The 23,969-nt window shown below is 41.7% G+C and overlaps 1 protein-coding gene across 1 annotated transcript in view; it reads right to left on the bottom strand.

Annotated features, from left to right (window-relative positions):
• The window catches only part of DHRS7B (dehydrogenase/reductase 7B), a 58,929-nt gene that overhangs the window by 19,978 nt on the left and 14,982 nt on the right, over positions 1-23,969 (bottom strand). The window contains exon 2 of the mRNA XM_059380912.1: positions 1,076-1,254. Coding sequence (XP_059236895.1) covers positions 1,076-1,254 — 179 coding nt within the window. The remainder of the gene's footprint in view (positions 1-1,075; positions 1,255-23,969) is intronic.

Raw genomic sequence — 23,969 nt, 5'->3', positions numbered from 1 at the left:
GGCACATCCCTCTAATCCACCTACCGGGCCTGGGTGGGAACACCCATTACTGAAATGTCAATGCCCTGAGGTAAGCCCTGGCCACTCTCCACCAGACTGTGAACTCCCTGAGGAAAGGGATCCTGTCTTTCCTTGGTTTGTCCCAGCACCTGGTCCAAGCCTCCCAAATGGGAGATGCTCGATCTGTGTTGTGCTGCCCCCAACCAAAGGATGCAGCAGGGATAGGTTTGCCACAGTTCTGGGTGCCTCGCAGCCTTCTCCTGGGGCACCGAGCGCCGGCGTGGACGATGTGCTGGTGTGGGTGGTATGTGTGCAGATGCTGAGGAGGAGGAAGCAACACACGACATGCCTGCATTTGCTGCTTGCACTTGGCCAGAGGCAGTGCACGTGTGTGGAAGGGAAATGACGGCAGCTCTACAGACTCATCTGTATGAGGCCACGGGTGGTGAGTGACGCTGGGCCTGTGTCCCAGCATAAAACCCCTGGGACCCAGAGCCTCAATGTGTTCACCAAATCAGATGGAACTCACATGAAAAACCGAGTATCTGAACTATCACTTATTCTGTTCCCAACCCCACCAAGGCCACACTCAGGGTGCAGCTGCAGGCACAGCCCCAGGGGAAGGGGACCAAGGCCATGAATCGGGGATGCTTGCTGAATCCAGGAAACCGCATGCTTTGTTTGGCTCTCACAGAGGTAAAAATGTTTTCTAAGTTAGTTGCTGTATTTGACAATTGGGCGTCTTCACATAAAACCCCCAATTTCCACAACTAGCTAGAGTGGAGTGAGGGGGCCCCCTTAGAGGAGAAACAGTGTCTCCAGTTTGCCAGTCTTCCTCGTGGCTTTCGCCTCCCAACACCGATGCGGATGAAAGCCAGGGGCCATTTCTCATCACAATTAGGCTCTCGCTTTTTCCAAGCGGACCAGGGACGGTGACATGCTCTTGTTCCCAAGTCACCTAGCCCGCTTCCTTTATTTACATGCGTGCAGTGGAGGAGCTGCTCCTCTTGTGTGCATCAAGTTCCCTGCCTCCCCCCACCCCTGTCCCCCCGACAGCACTGCCCCCAGGACCCACCTCGCCCCAGGCCCGAGGTAGCGCCAGTAATGACCACCACAGCGTTCCGGAGATAGGCCTTCATGCGCACCCGCTGCAGCAGCTTGAAGAGGCCGAAGACTCCCACACAGCCAAACAGCAGGGGCAGGATGGCCGTAGATGTAATGAAGTCCATGATCTTCACCTTGAACAGACTCTTCCTAAAGGAACCCAAACCAAATGCATTTGTGATATAACAAGTAAACTCAAGGGACTTGCCAGCTCCTGCCCCACTAGACTGATAAAGAGCCCAGATCTCTCTCATGGTGACTTTAGCTCTGAGCCCAGCAACTATCTTGCTGAGGCCCTCGGCTTGGTGGAATATGCATTCTCTCCCTCTGACTGACATGAGCAGACAGCAAAGCCACTGACCTCGTGAAGCCGCTCAGAGGCACACAGCGACCCCAGACAAGCTGAAAGAGTCATTCAGCGCAGGACCCAGTTACCCATGAGTGTGACAGGAGGCTCGGGCATATCCACACTCTCCTGATTCTCCTTCAGGAACCTACTGAGGGGGACTGAAGTATGCCCATTATCATTCTCAACCCATATATGTGGAATTAAAAAACATTTTTTAAAAAAAGGAAAAAGAACACCATACCAATCCTTCTACTCCTCCCTAAGCAAATGGATGTTTCTGGGTGGGGTGTGCCCTGGACTATGTCTGCGATGGCCCATAAATATCCTCCTGGCCACAGGCCTCACAGACACCCAGAGGGAATTCTGTGCAGCGGGGAGCTGCCCTCTGCCCCAGATTCAGGCTGGGAGGTGGGGTCCCCTGCCATGCGCTGAGGCGTGTTCTCACTTAGCATTCACTGGGGAGCCACAGTCAGCCAGGTGAAGTCAGGGCACAGGAACATCTGTGCAACAGCGGCAGTCAATTCCTAGGATCCATCCCTTCCACGGCTGCCCAAATCTCCTGATTCTTCCAAGCTTCCCTGATTCCTTGTCACTCACCCATGCCCCCATGCCCGAAGCAAGCTAGGAGAGGAGGGAGACCCAGGATGAAAGGAAGGTCAAGGATGAGCCAGTGATGAACAACACCATGTCTGCCACTTTGGAAGAAATGCCCTGTCAGGCTATTTGACAAGTGGGCTGAGTCTATTACACAAAAGGCCCACCACCCACAGTCCTCCTCCAGGACTAGGATATTAGAAGCACAGTAATCCCGTTCAGGAAGGAAGAGGCTGGAAACCAAGGGTAGAGCTGCAAACCAGCCTAAAGTTTTCAATTCCTCATCAAATTGGGAGTAACGATGTAAAACCCTCAGTCACCTGCTGAATGTCCCATGTCCTCAACTCCATATATTCAAAAAAAATTTCTGCTTCCATTCCCAAGACAACATCAACTCTGTGGGTGCCATGGAGCCAGGAACCCACTGAAGCCCAACACAGATCCGTTTACATGCTGAGCTGCTTTGATCATGAACCTCAGCATCGGGTGAGCTGTCCTGATCTAGTTTAAACTGCTTGACTGCAAAAGGGTTCTGCTCGCATTTGAACTGCCAACTCAACAAGTTCAGTATTCAGTTTGGTTTTTCATCTGCCTTTCTAAATATATCCAATTTCTTGATCACCATAAATAATTAACATTCTTACACAAACATCTGTAAAAATGACTGCTTCCCATCAAGCTCCACTTAATCCACTTCTGAAAAGTCCCCAGCGACTATCTGCTAAGTGGTTACATTTCCTTCTCACCCTCCATTGTGCCAAGCCTCCATCGGATGAACCAGCAATTAAAGTGGCCTATCAAGTGCCAAGCTCTTTACTGGGTACCACTGGCGCCACCCCCTGCCCACAGCAGGAAGCTGAGGCCAAGTCCCAGGGGAAATGCTGGAGCCCAGGGACCCTTTGTCTGGCACCTGGAGGGACTGAGAACCGTGTAGAGCATGGACCGGCACCTCTGCAAGTTCTGTGGGTCTGCAGGGACCGCCTGGGGGCCTTCACAGGGCAGCCCCTGAAGACCACAGGGTGCAGGAGTACTTCCCGGGGGGGAGGTGTGAATTCTGGGGGGCAGGAATGATTACCAGTTTGTTAGTGCAGCTTTACCGGAAAATTACAGTAATTGACAGAAAGCACAGGTAGGCTCCAAGGTAATCATAGCTCAGAACTTTCATGTAATGAACTTGGGGGTAGGGAGCTTTCGACCCAGCAGGATGGCTGTCTGGGAAGAGCTCTATCCCACCGCCATCCTGGATCCTTACCAGTCAGGTCCCAAGGCGGACCACCCTACTTCACCGAGAATTACATGGGGCCTGGCCAGTGCCCAAGGTGACCAGGGAGTTGAAGAAGGGACTCATGAAGAGACAACAGGCCTCAGCCCCTTGGTGGAGGCGCGGAGCTCCATTAAGTCAGCTGGGTGGAAATAGCTCTGCACATTCCTCCATAGGTTCCTGGAGACCAGAGCCTTGTGGAGCCTGCCTGGTTCAGACCTTCAATCTGAAAGGTCTCCACTGATAAACTCCAGCCGAAGGCTACAAGGGTGTCATGTACCAATATGCAGCCTGTTGCTCCTCAAAATTCAGAGGTTGCAGAGGCCACGTGGAAAACAATAGTTGAGGCAAAGTGACAGCAGTGCAGGGGTTACAAGGATGACCCCTCGAGCCAGCCTGGCTGGATTCACATCCTGACTGAGCCACTTACTTACCAGCCTGGATAAAGGACCTCCCCACTCCAGGCGTCAATCTCCCCATCTGTAAAATGAGGGTATCTGAGTGTCCAACTCACAGGTCTTTTATGAGGTCAGCTGAATTAATATGTGGAAATGTGTGCAAGTCCCTAGAAAAGTGTAAGAGCTCAGTAAATGCAGTTGCCATTGGCATCATCATGACCCAGAACTAACTGAAAGCTCCTAGGCCAGGACTTAGTTTCATGGCAGTCAGATTTCCAAGGCTGTCTGGAAGAGTCCCCAGTTTATGAAAACTGGTTTCTTCAAAATGAAGGAAAGTCATTAAACATAGAGCTTGCTGGAGTTTAAATTTTATATCTTCATAAACCCTTTGGTTTAATGACATTAACATATAGGAAAAAAGAAACCCCGACTTTATCAGAAGAAGTCAGGATCCCATATGCCGAGGTGCATATCAAAAATGTGGCCACCCTAACAGGCACTGAGGCCAGTACAGCCAAGTGAGAGCAGACAAGTGCCCAAGTGTCCCTTGCTCCCCTTTTTTCACACCCAGGGAGAAGCAGGATGAAAACAAACCAGAGGTTGCCCCCACCCTGTGAAGACAACAATAGCTGCCAACAAGCTGCATTTCCATGCACCTTTTTACAACCCAAGCCAGCAATCCAGGACACGAAGAAAACAGAGAGAACTACACACCGTCTTGTACACTTCTGGGATTCCTTGAGCACCTGACACAACATCGCATGCCAGCCTTGGTCTCCTGGCCCTGGGGACCACTTTGCCTGAGGCAAATATGGCAACAGGTTAATGGGATCCATCCTCGGCCCACGGGCCGGCTTCTGTGGGGAGAGTGCACATCTGCATTCAGTCTGGCAAGTCATTTAACAGAATCAGAATGCAAAGTAAATTAGAAATCAGCACCAATTGTGCCCAGCTAACTCAGGAGGATGATGGTGGGAAAAGACATTCCAGAGCAAGCCATTTATTTGAGAGCATTACACTCAGTATCAGGGTAGGTAGGTATTCAGGTCACTTTCCTGACCAGGTGAAGCTGGTCATACAGACAAATCCCAACTTTCTGGGAGTTTCTCAAAATTCTTAAAGACCTTCCCCCTCACTCCACTCTGCAGTGCACAGGGCCATACTGCCAGGCCCCCGGACCGCCAGGACTCTCTGGTCTCTGAATGCTGGCTGGGCCAGCTCCTCCATGTTTCACCATCGGCAGTGAGGATGGCCAAGAGAGCAAGACACGGAGGTAACTCGGCCCTCCCGCCTTGCTGTGGTGTCCGGGGGCATTCTCCAAGCAGAGGCACAGCTTCTAAGTGGAAGGAAGGAACTGTGTCCTGACTGGACCCATTTCCAGAGTAGGAAATACAACTCCTATGTAAAACAAGGTTAGAGGGGGTCAGTTTTCTTTGAAGCTGGCATAGAAGAACTTTAATATGTTTACAAATTTTGCATTTTATACCAAAATGCTTAACTGCTAGTTTCAGATAGAACTGGGAAAGCAAGATTGATGGTATAAAAAGGGAGTGGGAAAAAGAATCTATCCCACGATTTCCAGCACTTGGAGATCAGCTCATACATAAAAGGGACAGCCCAGCATCACTGTGAGCTACAGCAGAAAGTAGGACAAGTTTCAGAGAGAGAGTGAGGTCAGAAAAGGAAGAAGGTGAGATAGCCCCCCTCAAACAGAAACCACAGATCACACGAGGTCCAGAAGTGCGAGTGCACAGCCTAACAGAAAAGGAGGCGCTCACAATCCTGTCTACTCTCTTAATTGACAGGGAAGTGACCTGAAGCAGACCTTACGCTAATAAGGCACATCAGCTGGCGGGAAGAAGTTAGACAGTTCGGGCGTTCACACACTAAGCTCATCTGCTTGTATTTTCATATCCCACAGACTACAGAGCTCTAGACCTAAGTTAAAAGACAGTAAATGGTAGAAAAGTCCTTTCATGGGTGAGTGTTACTTAGGCCTGGACAGCCAGAAAGTTCACGGTTGTCACTGTGACTTTGAAATTCAGCTGTTCCCTTATTCCGCTGAGAAGCTCTTCAAAGGGGCTTCTGGAACCTCAAACTGGAAACAAGACTCTCTCCAAGAACTCAACTCTGAGCAGAAATGTCACTTTAATGTTATTTCATTCCTCATCCTTTAGCCAAAATTTTACACTGCATTTCACAGATGGAATCTGTTCCTAAGATTCCTTTCTTCTCTCAACTAGTTATAAAAAATAAAGTAAATGGAACCATCCACAAAAACAGGTTGTTGGGGGGTGCCTTGGTGGCTCAGTGGGTTAAAGCCTCTGCCTTCAGCTCAGGTCACGATCCCAGGGTCCTGGGATCGAGTCCCACACTGGGCTCTCTGCTCAGCAGGGAGCCTGCTTCCCTTCCTGTCTCTGCCTGCCTCTCTGCCTACTTGTGAGCTCTCTCGGTCAAATAAATAAATCTTTAAAAAGAAAAAAAAAAACAGGTTATTGGGAAGCTACTCAGAACCACACACAGAAATTAAACTATTAATAGCCACACCCAAAAATCAACAGAGGGTATCTGAAAGCCCTCCACATTTAAAGAATAAAAATGATTTCAGGTCCAAAAGAAGGATGAGTCATGAAATAATCTGTCATGTTATGCACAAGAAAATCAGGCTAAAGGGCAGAGAGGAGTTCCAACTGGGAGGCAGGTCGCTGAAATCATGCAGCACAGAGTGGCTTAGTATCACCCAAAGCAGTTAGGATTCCATTCTCACAAACCTACACCACTCTTGAATTTCCTAACTGACGACCAGCATTAAACAGCTAGTCTGTTAAAGGTGACATAAGCTATGGGTCATGCTATGACCGATATCTGAAAATATACTCATCTATTTTCAGAAAGTAAAAGCAGAATGAAGCTGCTCTTCTTTGGTCTCAAGCGTATGAGAAGCAGCAGCTAAGGCCGTCTCTGACTGGAAAGAAAGAACAATGTCCTACCTCAGATGCCAGCTACTTTGCCAGTGGCGGGTCCCAGTGCCAGCGTCTTCTCTGGTCCCTTGACCTGGGGCAGAGTGACTAAGACTAAAGGCCAGAAGACACCTTCAGGTCAGCAAGCCCTCCCTGGAGCGCCGGAACAAGCCAGCGACAAGTGGCCTGGAGGGTGTATTTTGGGATGCCAACCTCAGGGCCCCCAGTTTAAAGGAATGCAGGCTGGCAGCAGTAAAGCTACACCAAAAGGAAGGCCCGAGACGATTTCAGACCTGGCTCCTGAGTGTCCATTCCTGGGAAGAGGAACCACGCGGAAGCAAGCCCCGCTCTCCAGTGAGACGCTGAGCACACACTGCCAGAGCACCAGCCAGGGAGGGTGCAAAGAGAGGTGCCAGCACAGCTCCAGACCCTGCCGTGCAGGCTCCCTACACAGGAGCGGGGCCCCACAGCCAGAGCCTTAGATCTGCTTCTAAAGACAGCGCTCATGATGTCTACCTAGCACCCTGCCACAGAAAACCAATTTTGGTGTCTAATGCTTTATAAAATGAATTAAGTATCACTGGAGGATGCAGGGGTGATCTCACTCTCCTTCCTAGAAAACACACAAAAGGTCCTGACAGAAACCAGACAGTACACCCACTGTAGGAGTCAAACAGAAAAACACCAAGGTGGCACTCAGGGGGCTGGATTCAAGTACACCATGTCATGTACTTGCTGTACAACATGGGCAAACGTATTCGTCATCTGTAAGTACGTATCCTAATTTCAAAATGCGGATGATTATTCCAATAAGAAGACACATAGGAAACACCTTGTACATGTTAACATCCTACACAAACATGCTCCTGCCTCCTAAACTCATGGAGGAAAGGCAGTCCCCCACAGAGGAGCTGGGGCAGGAACTCAACATGGCAGCCAGGCAGGTGGCATTAAGGGTAGTCATGTTTAAGTACATTTGGTAAAAAGAGCAAATGTATGACTTTATACCCAAACCTCATATAGCAAGTACCATCTAGTACCAGATTCAGCTAAGACTGGGATGTAGGGCGATGAATGAAGTAGACATGGTTTCTGACCTCATGGACTTCATAGCCTAGATGAGAAGACTGACAATAAACAAAGAAACACAAAAATTAAATTATTAGAGTTGTGATAATAAAAGAAACAATCATTGTAAAACCACATAGTGGTGGCCTGTCTAAAGGACAAGCCTCGCCTGAAGCTTTAATTCAAAGTCAAAACAATTCAAACCACTATGCTGGTCACACAACACACAACCTGGCCCAGAGAAGCTGCTTGTTTCTGACTCCCGAGTTTTAGATTATCACCTTACGAAATTACAAATAATAGTGAATATGACAGACAAGGTGCCCATGTCAATATAAAGTCAGGAATCTGGTGTGTTTATAATTTTTTTAAGATTTATTTATTCTAGAGAGAGAGAGAGACAGAAAGCATGAGCAGGAGGGACAGAGAAAGAGGGAGAGAATCCCAAGCAGACTCCACACTGAGCACAGAGCCTAAAGTGGGGCTCGATCTCACTACCCTGAGATCACAAACCGAGTTGATACCAAGAGTCAGACACTTAACCAACTGCGCCACCTACGTACTCCAAGAATTCAGTGTGTTTAAAAGGACCTGGTAAGGCCCTCGCCCAAGTATCTACTAGGAACTGTGCATGGGTATCAGCTTCAGAAAGAAGAAGAAAACACAGTCAACAATACTGTACTAAAACTTGGGCACAATTATCACTATATCTGCTATAGTATAAATTCATTCCACAAACATTTACTGAGCACCTACTGTATGTCCATTTTTCCAGGCTCTGTGGTACAATGAGCAAACGGAAAGTAAATTGTTATCCTCTTGGAGATGACATATCAATGGGAAAGGCAAACAGTAAAAACATAAGCAAATAAAATGTACACTGAAAGGATTCTAAGACAATGGTGGAATGGGAAGCACTAGGAATCCATCTCCCCACCTATTCAATGACTGTACCAGCAGAATCTGTCAAGTGGAACCATGTATTTTAGAACTCTGGAGTCTACTGAAGGCTTGCAAGTTCCCTACTAAGGCCTAGCTGGCAAGTTGTGGTTAATTTCAGTCAATTTCAGCTGCAAACACAGTAGCACCTACACAACCTCCACCCCAGGAGCAGGGCTGGCAGCTGTGCACTAGGTTCTGGAGCAACTTGAATGAGGATGAGCAAAAAAGACCCTGTCCTCTAAATATCAGGGATTTGTGCCTGAATGTGGGTTGCTGCTTCCAATCAGAGAGGTGCAGACAGAGGTGGAAAGCCAGTGTGGCTGCACCTCCCTCCATAGTAACAAGCCTCTCCACCTTGGGATGAGGGGGCTGCCAGGGAATTTACAGGGCCAGCAGCAATGTATCCTCCCTTCATTTTCCTCCTTTCCTCTTTTTAGGAGTCAGTAATTGAAGAGTAGGACATTCAAAAGCAATTGAATACATGGGGAAAATTAGAAAGTGACCATGAATGTCCAGGAAAAGACCTGGAAGACCTTAGGTTCATAGATCAGACTGATCCTAGGCACAAAGACAGCCCACAAAAATAAATGTGCCAATTAATTAATTATAAAAAAAAAGAGCAAACACTAGGGACTGGAGAAAATCTGAGTCCAGAGTTACCAAATTATTAGATTAAAATGTCCAGTTTTCAACAAAAAATTCAAAAGGCATACAAAGAAATAGGGAACTATGGCCCATTCAAAGAAACTGTCCCAGTGAAAGACTATAGATTAACCTGGTGAAGATATTAAAACTATCTCAAGCTGCTCAAAGAACTAAAGAAAGACCTAGAGAAAATCGAGCAAATAATGTGTAAAAAGAATGGAAATATCAATAATGAGGCAGAAAACCTAAAAAGAGAGCAAAAGAAAACACTGGACTTGAAAAGAATGACAGAAATAACAAATTCATTAGGGCAATTCAAAGGCAGATGTGAGTACAAAGCTGATAGAATCAGCAAACTTGAAGACAGGGCAATAGAAAGTATTAAATCTAAGAAATGAGGGGGAAAGACTGTATGAAAGTGAGCAGAATATTAAGGGACCAACAAGACACATCAAACTGACCAGCATATATATTGTAGAAGCTTCAAAAACAGGAGAGAGAGGGGCAGAGAGAATATTGAAGAATTAGTGGCTGAACTCTTCCCACCTTTGCTGAAAGACATGACTATAAACACCCCAAAAACTCAAAGAACTCCAGGTAACATGAACTCAAAGAGACCATACCAAGACATCGTATAATCAAACTTTCTAAAGGCAAAGACAGAGAACCTTGAAAGCTAGAACAGTAATTTGTCACAAACAAGAGATCCTCAATAAGATGATCAACACATTTCTCATCAAACAGAAGGCAGTGGACAATATATTCAAAGTGCTAAAAGAAAAAACTGTCAACCAAAAATCCTGCATCTGGCAAAGTCGTCCTTCAAAAGTGAGGGAAAAATTAAGCCATTCCCAGATAAACAAAAGCTGAGATAGTTTATCACTACATCTGCTCTACAAGAATTGTCACAGGAGTCCTACAAGGTGAAATGAAAAGACACTAGACAGCACTTCAAAACCATGTGGAGAAATAAAGATTTCAGTAAAGGTAAATACATACAAAAATATAAATATTAGAATAATTATGATAGTTCATAACTCCACTTTCTGTTTTCGACATGATTTAAAAGAGTAATACATTCTTTTATTTATTTATTTATTGACAGAGAGAGAGAGAGAGAGATCACAAGCAGGCAGAGAGGCAGGGGGGAACAGGCTCTCTGCTGAGCACAGAACCCAACACGGGGCTCAATCCCAGGACCCTGAGATCATGACCCAAGCCAAAGGCAGAGGCCCAACCCACTGAGCCACCCAGTTGCCCCGACTCATACATTTTTTAAAAACAATTTTTAGTTTAAAAGCTAATATTATTAAAACTTTGGTCTGTAACTCCAAATCTTGTTTCCAAGAAAAATTTTTTTAATTTTATTTATTTATTTGAGACATGAGCACACAAGTGAGGTGGGAGGGGCAGGGGGAGAAGCAGGCTCCCCACTGAGCAGGGAGCCCAACATGGGGCTCAATCTGATCCGGAGGCAGATGCTTAACCAACTAAGCCACCCAGGTGCCCCATTTCCTATATAATTTAGGAGGCTAATGCATTTAAAATTATTACTACTTTAGTCTTTGGGGCACACAATGTATAAAGCTATGATTTTGTGACATCAACAACAAAAGGGATGGAGAGAGAGCTGTAAAAGGAGAATTTCTGTTTGTTATTGAAGTTAAGCTGGTATAAAGTCAAATTCCAATGTTACAACATTAGGATGTTACACATAATCCTGATGGCAGCCACAAAGAAAATAACTATAGAACAAACACAAAATGAGATGAAAAAAGAATCAAAACATTTCACTGCAAAAAAAAAAAATCCACTAAATATAAAAGAAGACAATAATAAAGGAAACGAGGGGGGAAAGCAGAGAACAAACAGTGCAACTGTAGAAGTAAGTCCTTCCTTACCTGTAATTACTTTACATGTAGATGGATTAGACTCTGCAAAGGACAAATTTGGCAGAACAGATAAAATCACATGATTCAACTATATGCTACCTACAAGAGACTAACTTGAGATCTAAAGACACAAAGAGGGCGCCTGGGTGGCTCAGTGGGTTAAGCCACTGCCTTCGGCTCAGGTCATGATCTCAGGGTCCTAGGATCGAGTCCCGCGTCGGGCTCTCTGTTCAGCAGGGAGCCTGCTTCCTCCTCTCTCTCTCTCTCTGCCTGCCTCTCTGCCTACTTGTGATCTCTCTCTCTGTCAAATAAATAAATAAAATCTTTAAAAAAATAAAGACACAAAGAGGTTGAAAGTGAAAGGACAGAAAAAGATACTCCATGCAAACATTAAGAGAGTAGGGGTAGCTACACTAGTGTCATATTAAAATGGACTTTAAATATATGAAGTAAAACCTTTGAAGGTATATGAAGGTAAAACAGTCCTATAAGAGTACTTGGAGGGCTCCTGGGTGGCTCAGTCAGTTGCTCATTTGCCTTCAGCTCAGGTCATGATCCAGGGGTCCTGGGATTGAGGCCCTCCTCCCTCTCCCTCTGTCTGCCACTCTGCCTGATTGTGTTCTCTCTCTGTGTCAAATAAATAAATAAAATCTAAAAAATAAATAAAAGAGTAGTTGGGGACTTCAATATCCTACTCATAATGATGGAAAGAACAATCAAAACAAGGAAATAAAGGCCTTAACACGATAAACCAACTAGGTCTAACAGGCATATAAAACACTATCCAACAATTACAGCATATACATTGTTCTCAAGTACACATGGGACAATTTCAAGGACATACATATGTTAGGCCACAAATTCTCAAATTAGTCTCAATATTTAAAAGACAGATATCAGGGCACCTGGATGGCTTAGTTGATTAAGTGTCTGCCTTCAGCTCAGGTCATTATCCCAGCGTCCTGGGATCAAGTCCTTATCCCTCTCCCACTCCCCACTTGTGAAATCTCTCTCTCTCTAGCAAATAAATAAATAAAATCTTTTAAAAAAAGATATCATAAAAAGTATCTTTTTAAAAAAAGATTTTATTTATTTGACAGAGAGAGACCATAAATAGGAGGAGAAGCAGACAGAGGGACTGGGGGAAGCAGGCTCCCTGCTGAGCAAAAGCCTGATGCAGGGCTCGATCCCAGGACCCCCAGATCATGACCTGAGCTGAAGACAGAGGCCTAACCCACTGAGCCACACAGGCACCCCTAAAGTATCTTCTGTGACCACAACAGGGTAAAGCTGAAAATCAGTAACAAGAGATAACAGAAAATACTTAAGAGATAAACAAAAACAAAAATATACCAAACTTATGGTATACAACAAAAAGAGTGCTAAGGAGGAAATTCATAGCTATAAATATGTACATTATAAAACAAGAAAGATCTCAATGACCTAACTCCACAATTTAAAACAAAACAAAACTAGGAAAAGAACTAAAGACAAAGCTAGTAGAAGAAAGGAAATAACAAAGATTAGAACACAAGGATGTCTGGGTGGCTCAGATGGTTAAACACCTGCCTTTAGCTCAGATCATGATCCCAGGGTACTGGGATCAAGTCCCACATCAGGCTCCTTGATTGACAGGGAGCCTGCTTCTCCCTCTACCTGCTGCTCCCTCCACTTGTGCATGCTCTCTCTCTCTCTCTCTCTCTCTCTGGCAAATAAATAAAATATATGGGGTGCCTAGGTGGCTCAGTGGGTTAAAGCCTCTGCCTTCAGCTCAGGTCACGATCCCAGGGTCCTGGGATCGAGCCCCGCATCGGGCTCTCTGCTCAGGAGGAATCCTGCTTCCTCCTCTCTCTCTGCCTGGCTCTCTGCCCACTTGTGATCTCTGCCTGTCAAATAAATTAAAAAAAAAATAAAATAAAAATAAAGGATTAGAGCAGAGATAAAAGAAACAGAATAGAAAATAGAAATCAATGAAACCGGGGCGCCTGGGTAGCTCAGTGGGTTAAAGCCTCTGCCTTCGGCTCAGGTCATGATTCCAGGGTCCTGGAATCAAGCCCCACATCGGGCTCTCTGCTCAGCGGGGAGCCTGCTTCCTCCTCTCTCTCTGCCTGCCTCTCTGCCTACTTGTGATCTCTGTCTGTCAAATAAATAAATAAAATCTTTAAAAAAAAAAAAAGAAAAGAAATCAATGAAACCAAAAGTTATGCTTTCAAAAGGTCAACAAAATTGATAAACCTTTAGCTAAATGGACTAAAAAAGAAAGAAAAAGAAAAGACTCAAATTACTAAGATCAGAAAAGAGAGTGAGGACATTACTACTGATTTTACAGAAATAAAAAGGACAACGAGAGTACTTATGAACATTATACACCAACAAACTAGATAACCTAGATGACATGGACACATTCTTAAAATCCAAAACCTACCAAAACTTAATCACTAAGAAACAGAACATCTGAATAGGCCAATAACTATTAAAGAGACTGAATCTATAATAATAATAAAAAAAAGTCAACAAAGAAAAATCCTGGGGGTGCTTGGGTGGCTCAGTCAGTTAAGCATCCAACTTTTGATTTTGGCTCATGATCTCAGGGTCATGAAATTGAGCCCCATGTCAGGTTACACGTTCAGTGTGGGGCCTGCTCAAGATTCTCTCTCTCTCCCTTCACTCTTCCCTGCTGCTTGCATATGCCCTCACTCTCCAAGAAAAGAAAAAGAAAAAGAAAAAAGTCTCAAATCAAATAGCTTTACTGGTGAATCCAACCAAACATTTAAAGAACTATTATCACTCCTTCTTAAACTTTCCTAAAAAATTAAAGAGAATACTTCCTAACTCATTCAACGAGATCAATACTACCCTGATACCTAGAAAAAAAACACTACAAAGAAAAAAAGAAAACTACAGCCCAGCATCCCCTTTGAAAACTGATGCAAAAATCCTCAACAAAATATTAACAAACTGAACTCAGCAGCATATTAAAAAAATTTATACATCATGATCAAATGGGATATATCCCTGAAATGTAAGAATGATTCAACATATGAAAATCGATCAATGTAATATGCCACATGACCATCTCAACTGACACAACAAAAAGCACCTGACAAAATCTAACACCCTTTCATGATAAATACACTCAACAAAACAGGAACAGAAGAAAACTACCTCATATTAATAAACACTATATATGAAAACCCCACAGTGAACATCATATTTAATGGTAAAAGACTATGAAAGCTTTTCCTCTAGGATCAAGAACAAAGCATGGATGGATACCCACTTCACCACAAAGTACTGGAATGAGGCAAGAAATAAAAGGCATCTAAATTGGAAAGGAGGAAGTAAAATTATCTCCATTTGTAGATGATATGATCTTATACATAGGAAACCCTAAAGACTATACAAAAAGGTGTGAGAATAAATAAATACAGCAAAGTAGCAAAATACAAAGTTCACATACAAAATCAGTTGGTATTTCTATGTACAATGACTAATCTGAGAAGGAAATTACAAAAACAACTCCCCTTACAATATAGCTGAAAAAATTAAATACTTATTAACTTAGCCAAGGAGGTAAAGACTTGTAAAATGACAACTACGAAATAGTCCTGAAGGAAATGAAATAAGATAGAAGTAAATGGAAACACATCCCAAATTCATGGAGTGGAACACTAAATATTACAAAATGTCAATAATACCCAAAGTGCTCTACAGAGGAATGCAATCCCTATCAAAATCCCAGAGACATTCTGTAAAAACAGAAAAACTCATCCTAAAATTCATATAGAATGTCAAATGTCTCCAAAGAGTCAAAACATTCTTGAAAAGAACAAAACTGGAAGACTCCTATTTCCCGATTTTGAAACTTACTAAAAAGCTACAGTAATTGGGGCGCCTGGGTGGCTCAGTTGTTAAGCATCTGCCTTCAGCTCAGATCAGGATCCTGGGTTCCTAGGATCAAGCCCCGCATTGGGCTCCCTGCTCCATGGGAAGCCTGCTTCTCCTCTCTCACTCCCCCAGTTTGTGTTCCCTCTCTTTTGCACTCTGTCAGATAAATAAATAAAATCTTAAAAACAAACAAACAAACAAATAAATAAATAAAATCTTTAAATAAAGATGGTAAACTTTATTGTATTTTATCACAATAAAAAAGAAAAAATAAGTATGTCATCCACAAAGGATTAAACACTAAATGCTGCCCAATTTCAAGTAGGCTCGTGGTTGAAATCAGATTATCTTTAATTCTAAGAAATGACTGTCTTAGTTTCCTCATGGATTTAGATAAATCATTATCCCTGTCCACTTCTATCTTAGACAATCTCCCTTACTGTAATTCATTTAGGATGATGCTTCATCCTGAATTCCAAGTTATTTTTAGAACTGAAAAACATTATTGTGAAATTTGACTAGGAAATGCCCTTTACTCTGAAGCAGTTTTTACAATGCTTCTACTTAAAACTTGTAGTGCACTGACTTTTATGCTAGAAAACATAAAGAAAGGAATTTCACAAACTGAAAGGGCAAAAGGAGAAAAACAGCATAATAACCTGAGAGGGGTTTTCCATAGCCAACTTCTAAGCTTTCATTTAAAAATAGCCTAGTGAGTGCCTGATCACTTTATTTTCAGCATCCTAGCAAATTGCTCCCTGAGACATAGCTATGTCTCCTCAGGACAGGCCCATGGTAGGGAGTCAATAAACTTTATTTCAACCACTCCTTGATTTCCCACTTTTCCCCACACATATTTTTCCTCTTCTCTCTGAGCCTCTTCAGGCTTTAAATATATATATTTGGCAAATTCCAGAATATATATTAAAAGAAAAAAAACACCTGCAATTGAAAACATCTTTTATACATTCACTGTATTTGCTCTGAGCGTGTAACAGTATAAGGGCTACCTTTTAAACTGCATTAAAATATACACTGTTACATAATGAAGCTTTCTTTTTTTCCCCCTGGTGATATTAAAGTTAACAAGCTTAGCCACATAATGAAGTAAAAGCAAATAAATATTAAAGCCAATTTTAGGAGCCAAGAAATGAAAGATTTGTCTCTTTCCTTCCACGGCAAAATGTTGATGGTTGTTGAGGTTGGGTACAGGGTATATGAGAGTTCACTGTACTCTTCTAGTTTTGTGTATCTCTGAGCATTTTCATAACTTCTACTTCACACTCAACTTTGCTAAAGTGAACAATTAGCTACACTGGAAGTACCAACTTTGCAAAATAAAATTAGCTAAGAAATACCCCAAGTAGAACACAATAGGGGACAAACTAACCAATGTTAAGTTACAGTGCCATCTATCTGGGGCAGCATGGCAGGTGGGGTCTTGATTTGGACCTTTCCTGGGACTGGAGACCAGGTGACTACAGAGTAAATCACCAGACTTTTCCAGGCTTCCCCCTCCTGCTGTATTTTCCAAAGCAGCTTGCTCCAAGCTACATTACTCATCCTCTCCTAATCCCTATCTACATTAGAAGCACCTGTTGAAATCCAGCTCCAGGGCCCCACCCAGTAAAGACCTTTGACATCAGTAATACCAGAAAAGGTGGACTTGGGTGGGAATCTGGACTCTTGATGCCCTCCTCCGATGATTTTAATAGATATTAACGTTAGAAGCCCCTGAAGATCTCCTTAATTGTCTACCAACAGAGAGATTTGCCACTGTGAGGGTAACAAGGGCTATCTGACAACCTCCATTCACAGGGTTGGGGTAACTGCCTTTTTTCTGGATTCCATCAACAGAAGCCCAGAAGAGGCTCCCAGCAAGGCCCTTCACCCCCACCCCCACCGCAATAACCAACCCTGCCTCCCCCATATGCCTGGAACCACTGGGACCAATCTCATCATAATTTTTATAGATGTTTACATCAGTCACCAGAGGAAGTCCAGGTCTCTTGAGACATCCCCAGGCTTCCAAACCCTTCTGTGCACTCCCTTTTCCGACCCCACCTCCCACCCTTCCCCATATTAACCCATGGTCCTCTTGGTCAGTCATCATTGAAATCACTTGCATCCTAACTCACATCTTCTACTCTGGACAGCCCCTTCACCATCCTGTTCCAACAATGTCTGGCTCCTCCTGAGGACAGACTCCCCTGCAGACCTCTGCAGTGGTGGCTGTCTTCTCCCCCATACCCCTAACAAACTCGCTCGAAGGTACGGTGGGGCCATCTTTGCTCCTCACTATTCCTCCCTTTCTCCGTAAAACTGCCCTAAAACTTTCTCCCTACAACACCCTTTCTCCCTGAAACTGTGCCTCTTCCTTGTCAGACTATGTCAGACACTGCCCCTCCTTATAATCACCTGCCTTCCTCTTGGCCACCACCATCCCCCACACCCCAGCATTACTTACAAAAGATTTTTAGCTACTCGCTGTTAACTCTCTCCAGCACATTTCCTGTCACCAGAATTCTTGGAGATTTTACCTACAAATGGGTGCCCCTTCCTGTGCCTTAGTTCTGTGACCACTCCTCCACACTACTTCGGCCACTCCCATAGTCAAACAGCAGCCCTATACAATCTTCACATCCTACACCCCATTCTGGCTATTGCCTTCCTGAATTTATTATCACACAGATTACATCTAAACATCTTATCGACCCAACAGTGTTAATAATGATTACTGCTTTCATACGATCTTATAACTTTTACAAAAATTAAGAGAAAACATATTTACAGTCTATTATAGCTACCCACAAGTTAATCATTTGCAGGGCTCTTTACTTCTACCTGCAGAAACAACTTACAGTCTGGAGTCCTTTCCTTTTGGCCTAGAGGATCCCTCAGTATTTCTTGAAAGAGAAGTCTGTAATCAATAGATTACCTCATCTTTGTTCACAGGAGACTATATTTTACTTTCACTTTTGAAGGATAGTTTTAGATATAAAATTTAATATAGGATTTGGTGTTGACAGTTTTTTTGTTGAATGTTGGAACTCCACTGTTCTGTGACAAGCATTCTTTTTCCAATTATTGTTACACTTTATTTTTTTAGAGCTATTTTAGATTCACAGCAAAATTGAGCATAAAGTACGGTTCCCTTATACCCCTTCTTCTCACTGGTGCACAACCTCCCACACTACCACCATCCCCCATCGCGATGGTAAATGTTACAACTAATGAACCCACAGTGACACATCATTACCAACCAAAGTTCATAGTTTATATTAGGTTTACTGTTGGTGCACATTCTATGGGTTTTGAAAACTATATAATGACATGTGCCCACCACTGTAGTATTATATAGAATAGTATCGCTGCCTTAAATATTCTCTGTGCCCACTGATTCATCCTTTCTTCCCGCACCCCAACTCCTGGCAATCACAGATATTTCTACTGTCTCCATAGTTTTGCCTTTTCCAGAATGTTAGATAACTGGAATCATACAGTATGCAACCTTTTCAGAGTGGCTTCTTTCACTTAGTAGTATGCATTTAAGGTTCCTCCATGTCTCCTCATGGTTTGATAGCTCATTTCCTTTTCACACTAACATTTTCTTGTATCACAAAAAATACATGTATTATTTCTGGATGTACCAGTTTATCCCACTACTGAAGGGCATCTTGGTTGCTTGTGGGTTGTGGTAATTATGAATAAATATGCTAAAAACATCTGTTTGCAGGTTTTTGTGTAGACGTAAGTTTTCAATTTATTTGGGTAAATACAAGAAGTACAACTCCTGGGTCATACGGTAAGAGTATGTTTAATTCTGTAAGAAACTGCCAAACTGTCTTCCAAAGTGGCTGTGACATTTTGCATTCCTACCAGCAATAAATGAGAGTTTCTGTTGCTACACATCCTTGCCAACATTTGGTGGTGTCAGTGTTTTGGATGTTAGCCATTCTAATACGTGTGTATTGATATCTCACTGCTGTTTTAATTTGCAGTTCTCCAGCGACATACAATGTTGCACATCTTTTTCATGTTTACTTGCCATCTGCATATCTTCTTTGCTAAGGTGTCTGTCAGTCTTTTGCTCCAATTTTCAGCTCTTCATTTTCTTACTATTGAGTTAAATTTTTTTTTTTTAATTTATTTGACAGAGATCACAAGTAGGCAGAGAGAGAGGGAGAAGCAGGCTCGCTAACGAGCAGAGAGCCCAATATGGGGTTATGCTGGGATCATGACCTGAGCGGAAGGCAGAGGCTTTAACCCAGTGAGCCACCCAGGTGCCCTATTGAGTCTTAAATTAAGAGTTCTTTGTATACTTTAGATAGCAGTGCTTGATCAGATATGTCTTTTACAAATATTTTCTCCCAATCTGGCTTGTCTTCTCATTTTCTTGACACTGTTTTTTCCAGAGCAGAAGTTTTTAATTCTAATGAAGTCTTATCAAGTATTTCTTTCATGGCTCATGTCTTTGGTGTTACATTTAAAAAGGCTTCAGTATACCCCAGATTATCAAGGTTTTCTCCTACATTATATTCTAGTTTTATAGAGTTGTGTTTTACATTTAGGTCTGTGATCCAGTCTGAGTTAATTTCTGTAAAGGGTAGAAGATCTGTGTCTAGCTTCATTTTTGTGGGTGTAGGTACGCAGTTGTTCCAGCATCATTGTTGAAAAAACTCTCTTTGCTCCATTGTATTGCCTTCACTCCTTTGTCAATGCTCCACTGAGTATAGCTCTGCGGGTCTATTTCTGGGTTCTCTGTTCGGTTCCATTGATCTGTTTGTTCTTTCAACAATTCTGTACTGTTTTGATTAGTATAGCTCTACAGTCTTGAAGTTGTATGATGTCATCCTCCAACTTCCAAGTCAGCCATTCTGGGTCTTTTGCCTCTCCATATAGATTTTAGAATCGGTTTGTCAATATCCACAAAATAACTTGCTGGGATTTTTATTGAGATTATGTTGAAATCATAGACAAGCTGAGAAATGACATCTTGACAATATGGGGTCATTCTACCTGTGAACATGGAAAATCTCACTATTTAGATCTTTTATTTCATATATCAGAGTTTTGAAGCTTTCCTCATACATCTTGCACATATTTTGTTAGACTTAAGTACCTCATTTTTGTGGAGGGGGAAGTTAACAGAAATGATATTATCTTTAACTTCAAATTCCATTTGTTCATTGCTGGCATATAGGAAAGTGATCGACTTTTATAGATTAACTTTGTATCCTATACTCTAGCTATAATTGCTTATTAATTCCAGGAGTTGTTTTTTTGTTGTTGTTGTTTTGTTTTTATTGATTCTTTGGGTTTTCTATAGAGACAATCATGTCATCTGCAAACAAACAAAAAAAAAAAAAAAAAAAAGGACAGTTTTATCTTCCTTCCCAAACAGTATACTTTTTACTTCCCTTCCTCATCTTATTGCATTAGGACTTCCAGTACTATGTTGAAAAGCAGTGGTGTGAAGAGCATTGTCTCGTTCCTAATCCCAGTAGGGAAGCTTTGAGCCTCTCACTATTAAGTAGGTTGATGTTGGCTGTAAGTGTTTTTTGCCATTTGAGGAAGTTCTCTTCTATTACCAGTTTGCTGACAGTTGAGACATTTGTTTTTTTTAAATCATGAATGGGTATTGGATTTTGTCAAATGCTTTTTCAGCATCCATTGATATATAAAATAATTTTTCTTCTTCAGTATGTTAATGTGATGGGTTATATTAGTTGATTTCTGAATGTTCAATCAGTCTTACATGCTGAGATGCATTCCACTTAGTCATGGCGTATAATTCCTTTTATACAATGCTTGATTCGATTTGGTAATATTTTGTTGAGGATTTTTGCCACTATGTTTGTAAGAGATATTGGTCTGTACTTTTATTTTCTTGTAGTCTCTTTGTCCAGTTTTGGTACCAGGGTAATACTGGCCTCACAGAGTTAGGAAGTATTCCCTCTACTTCTGTCTTCTGGAAGAGACTGTAGAGAATTGTCATAATTTCTTACTTAAACGTTTAGCAGAATTCACCAGTGAACTCATTCAGGTCTGGTGCTGGCTTTCTACTTTGGAATATTAATTATTAATCCCATTTCTTTCACAGATATAGGCCTATTCAGATTGTCTATTTCCTCTCGCATGGGTGTCACACATTGTGTCTTCCAAAGAATTGGTCAATTTCATCTCAGTTATCAAATTTGTGGGCACAGAATTATTCATATTCCCTTAGTATCATGTCCATGGGATCTGTAGTGATGTTTCCTCTTTCTCTTCTGATATTAGCAATGTTCCCCCCACCGCCTTCCTTATCAGCCTGGCTGGAGGCTTATTAGTTTTACTGGTCTCTTCAAAAAATCGCTTTCAGTTGGGGTGCCTGGGTGGCTCAGTGGGTTAAAGCCTCTGCCTTTGGCTCAGGTCATGATCCCAGGGTCATGATCCCAGGGTCCTGACATCGAGCCCCGCGTTGGGCTCTCTGCTCAGCGGGGAGTCTGCTTCCCCCTCTCTCTCTCTGCCTGTCTCTCTGCCTACTTGTGACCTCTGTCTGTTTTGATAGAGATAATAAAAGATAAATAAAATCTTTTTTAAAAATCAGCTTTCGGTTTTGATTTTCTTTACCTATTTCCTATTTTTCAATTTCACTGATTTCTACTCCCATTATCATTATTATTCTGCTTACTTTTGATTTAATTTTTTCTTTTTCCTAAGGTAGAAGATTAACTACTAATTTTGGATTTCTTTTTTTTTCTAATATATGCATTCAATGCTATAAATTCCTAAGCATAGTTTCCACTACATTCCATAATTTGGATAAATTGGAATTTCATTTCCATTTAGTTCAAAATATTTTAAAATTTCAGATTCCTTCTTTGACCCACATGTTATTTAGAAGTGTGTTGCTCAGTTTTCCACATACTTTGGGGCATTTTCCATCTACCTTTCTGTTATTGACTTCTATTTTAATTCCAATGTGACCCGAAAGCAGACAATATATGATTTCTATTCTTTTAAATTTGTTGTGTTTTATGGCCCAGAATGTGATCTATCTTGGCAAATGTTCCATGTGAACTTGAGAATAATTTGTAATCTGTTGTTGTTGAATGAAATATTCTATAGATGTTCTTTATATCCAGTTGACTGATGGTGCTGTAAACTTCAAATATGTTCTTACTGATTTTCTGCCTGGTGAATTATGTTCATTTCTTATAGACAGGTACTAAGTCTCCAATTACAATAGTGTATTTGTCTATCTGTCTTTGTAATTCTATCAGTTTTTAACCACATGTACCTTGACACACTATAGCTGGGTGCATACACAGTTAAGGAATGTTATGTCTTTTGGGAATATTTTTTACTCCCTTTATCATTATGTAATGCCCCTCTTTATTCTGGATCACTTTCCTTACCCTGAAGTCTGCTCTAAAATTAATATAGCTAGTCCTGCTTTCTTTTCATTAGTTTTAGCATAATATATCTTTCTCCATCCCTATACTTTAATCTATATGTCTTTAATACTTAAAACAGGTTTCTTGTAGACAACATATTTTTAGGTCTTCTTTTTGATCCACTCTCAAAATTTCTTTCTTTTGATTGGTATATATAGACCACTGAACTTTAGAGTGACTATTTATATAGTTAGATTAATATGTACCATACTCTTTACTGTTTTCTCTTTGTTGTCATCATTCTCTGGTCCTATTTTTGTCTTCCACGCTTTTTCTACTTTTTGGTAGCATTTATGATTCCATTTTCTCTTTTTTAGAATATCAGTTATACATCTTTTAAACTTTTTTTAGTGCTTGCCTTACAGAATGCAGCATATATTTATAACTAACCCGAGCCCACTTTTAATTAACACTATACCACTTCACAGATAATGCAAGTGACAAAATACTAATTCCTTTCTTCCAACTCTTAAATCAGTGCTGTCATTCATTTCACTTATATATAAGCATATACAAACTGATACATTTTTCCTATTATTATTCTAAACAAACTGTTAGGCCAATCAAGAAGACGAAAAATATAAGTTTTTATTTTACCAATGCTCTTTCTTCTCAGACATATATCTGACTTTCTGATCTATACCATTTTCTTTCTCTGAAGAACTTTTAACAGTTATTGCAAAGGCAAGTTAAAACTCCCTCAATTTTTGTTTGTCTGAGAAGACTATTTCTCCTTCACTTTTGACAGATTAACTTTCCAGGGCATAGAATTCTAGGCCTTTTGGGGCACCTAGCTGGCTCAGTCAGTGGAGCATGTAACTCTTGATCTCCAGATTGTGAGTTTGAGACCCATGTTGGCTGTAGACATTACCTAAAACATAAATATTTAGAAATTTTGTTTACAATTTCTAGGCATTTTTCTCTTAACATTTTGGAAGTTTCATGCCATTCTGTTTTTGCTTAGGGTTTCTGAGGAGAAATCAGATGTATTTATCTTTGTTCCTCTATGGGTAAGGTTTTTGTTTGTTTGTTTTGTAGGGGGTGTAGTTTTTATTTCTTTCAAGATTTTTTTTTTAATCTTTGATTTTCTGAAGTTTAACAATAGTATGCCTAGTTGTTCTGAGATTTTCTTGAAATTATCTTGCTTGGTATTCCCTGAGCTTCCTGGATCTGTGGTTTGGTGTCTCCAATTAATTTGGGAACATTCTCTATCATTATTGCTTCAAATATTGTTTCTGATTCTTTTTCTTTTCCTTCTGATATTCCCATTATGCATATATTACATCTTTTGTAGTTGTTTCATAGTTCTTATATATATCTGTCTTTTTGCTTTTCAGTTTTGGGAAGAAAGGACCATAAAGGAATAGCAAGGAACAGAAAGGAATAGAAGAGAAAGTTCCTATTGGCATATGCTCAAGCTCAGGGA

The sequence above is a fragment of the Mustela nigripes genome, chromosome 16 (assembly GCF_022355385.1).
Source record: "Mustela nigripes isolate SB6536 chromosome 16, MUSNIG.SB6536, whole genome shotgun sequence".
NCBI classification, from domain to species: Eukaryota; Metazoa; Chordata; class Mammalia; order Carnivora; family Mustelidae; genus Mustela; species Mustela nigripes.
This window is presented reverse-complemented; position numbering and strand designations above follow the sequence as displayed.